This window comes from Buceros rhinoceros, unplaced genomic scaffold (assembly GCF_000710305.1).
Source record: "Buceros rhinoceros silvestris isolate BGI_N320 unplaced genomic scaffold, ASM71030v1 scaffold32930, whole genome shotgun sequence".
NCBI lineage: Eukaryota > Metazoa > Chordata > Aves > Bucerotiformes > Bucerotidae > Buceros > Buceros rhinoceros.
Window position 1 is genome coordinate 1636 of NW_010391863.1, and position 1270 is coordinate 2905.

At 54.4% G+C, this 1270-nt stretch overlaps 1 protein-coding gene across 1 annotated transcript in view; it reads left to right on the forward strand.

Annotated features, from left to right (window-relative positions):
- The first annotated feature begins 129 nt into the window (after positions 1-129).
- LOC104499721 (ectonucleoside triphosphate diphosphohydrolase 2-like) overlaps positions 130-1270 on the forward strand; it is a 10913-nt gene continuing 9772 nt past the window's right edge. Inside the window, exon 1 of the mRNA XM_010143271.1 lies at positions 130-243. Coding sequence (XP_010141573.1) covers positions 130-243 — 114 coding nt within the window. The remainder of the gene's footprint in view (positions 244-1270) is intronic.

A 1270-nucleotide genomic window follows, 5' to 3' on the forward strand; every position in this document is an offset into this window, starting at 1 on the left:
CTGGGCTGAAGTCAGAGCCTGGCCCCAGCCCCGCCTTTCTCCTCTTTTCAGAGGGTGTAAAAAGCAGCTGCTGTCAGTTTGCTGCTCCGCTGCTTCCTCTTTTGACTCTGCAAAAGGCGAAAGCGCTTCATGTCTTGGCGTGAACTCCTTCCCCCCTGGCTGGTGATCGCAGCGGGACTGACAGGCATCGTGCTGCTCTGCGTCTCCACTAAAGATGTGCCTGTCACCCCTCTCAGGACCAAGGTAAGAGCATCTGCCTGCCCGAGAGGCAACCGAGCCAGGGGTCAAGCAGGACAATAAGCAGAGGTGCTTCTCCTCATCTGTGGGGCTGCTGCTTAAGCAGAACTTGCCTGTTTCGTTGTGCAAGCCAGGCAGTTAAACTGGAGTGTTTTGTTCCTTATTCATTGCACTACTGAGTTATTTACTAGCCCAAAACAACAAACTGAGGCAGGAACTAGAACCAGACTGCGAGGACAGGTTGGATCCCTCAACGTGCTGTAGCTTTCCGAACAGAACACAAGGCGACCCCTTCAGCTGGTCAGGGAACACAGGCTGTTCCATGGATCAGCAGAGATGCTCAGTGCAGGCTGAGCCCATGTCAGGAGCTACTCCAGAGCAGCAGGGACCAGCCGAGGGAAGAATCTCGGTCCCTCTTGAAAGTCAGTAGGAATTTGGCCCTGGGCCACTGCTTTTATCTTTAAAACATCAAATAATTCTATTCCACACCTTCTCCTTTTCTGTCCTCTCTTGATTTCAACTGAAGAGCCAGCAGCAGGATCAGATCTGCCTGGAGACCGGGGGGTTAATGCCCATCCGCTCTGCCTCTTGGGGCACCTGCTGCTGAGGCGAGATCAGTGGCACGCTATGGTTTAATCAAACAGAAGTAGGTTAACCCGCGCGTTTAGAGACACTACCCCTCCTCCACACTCCTCTCAGAAACAGAATTGGATTAAAACCCCCCTCATTGCTCCGTGCTTTGTCCTTCCCTGTGTCGAGTGGGGCAGAAATGGGGTGATCCCTTCTCCTCCCTCGCGCTCCCAGCAGCAGCCTTGCATTTTGTGAAGGAGGAAAAAAATTCCAGGTTTCTCTGCCAATACCATTCGTTTCTTCCTCTTCTGTGGCAGCCGACATGTCCCTGCGAGCAATGTGAGCTGTCATCCGCGGGGGAGGATGCCAGCAGGCTTGGGCAGGGAGTTCCATCCTCCTTCCGCATTTCTGCTCCAGCTCTAGTCCCACCAGCTCCTGGCCTGGGCGCTGTGGCTGGGGGGGG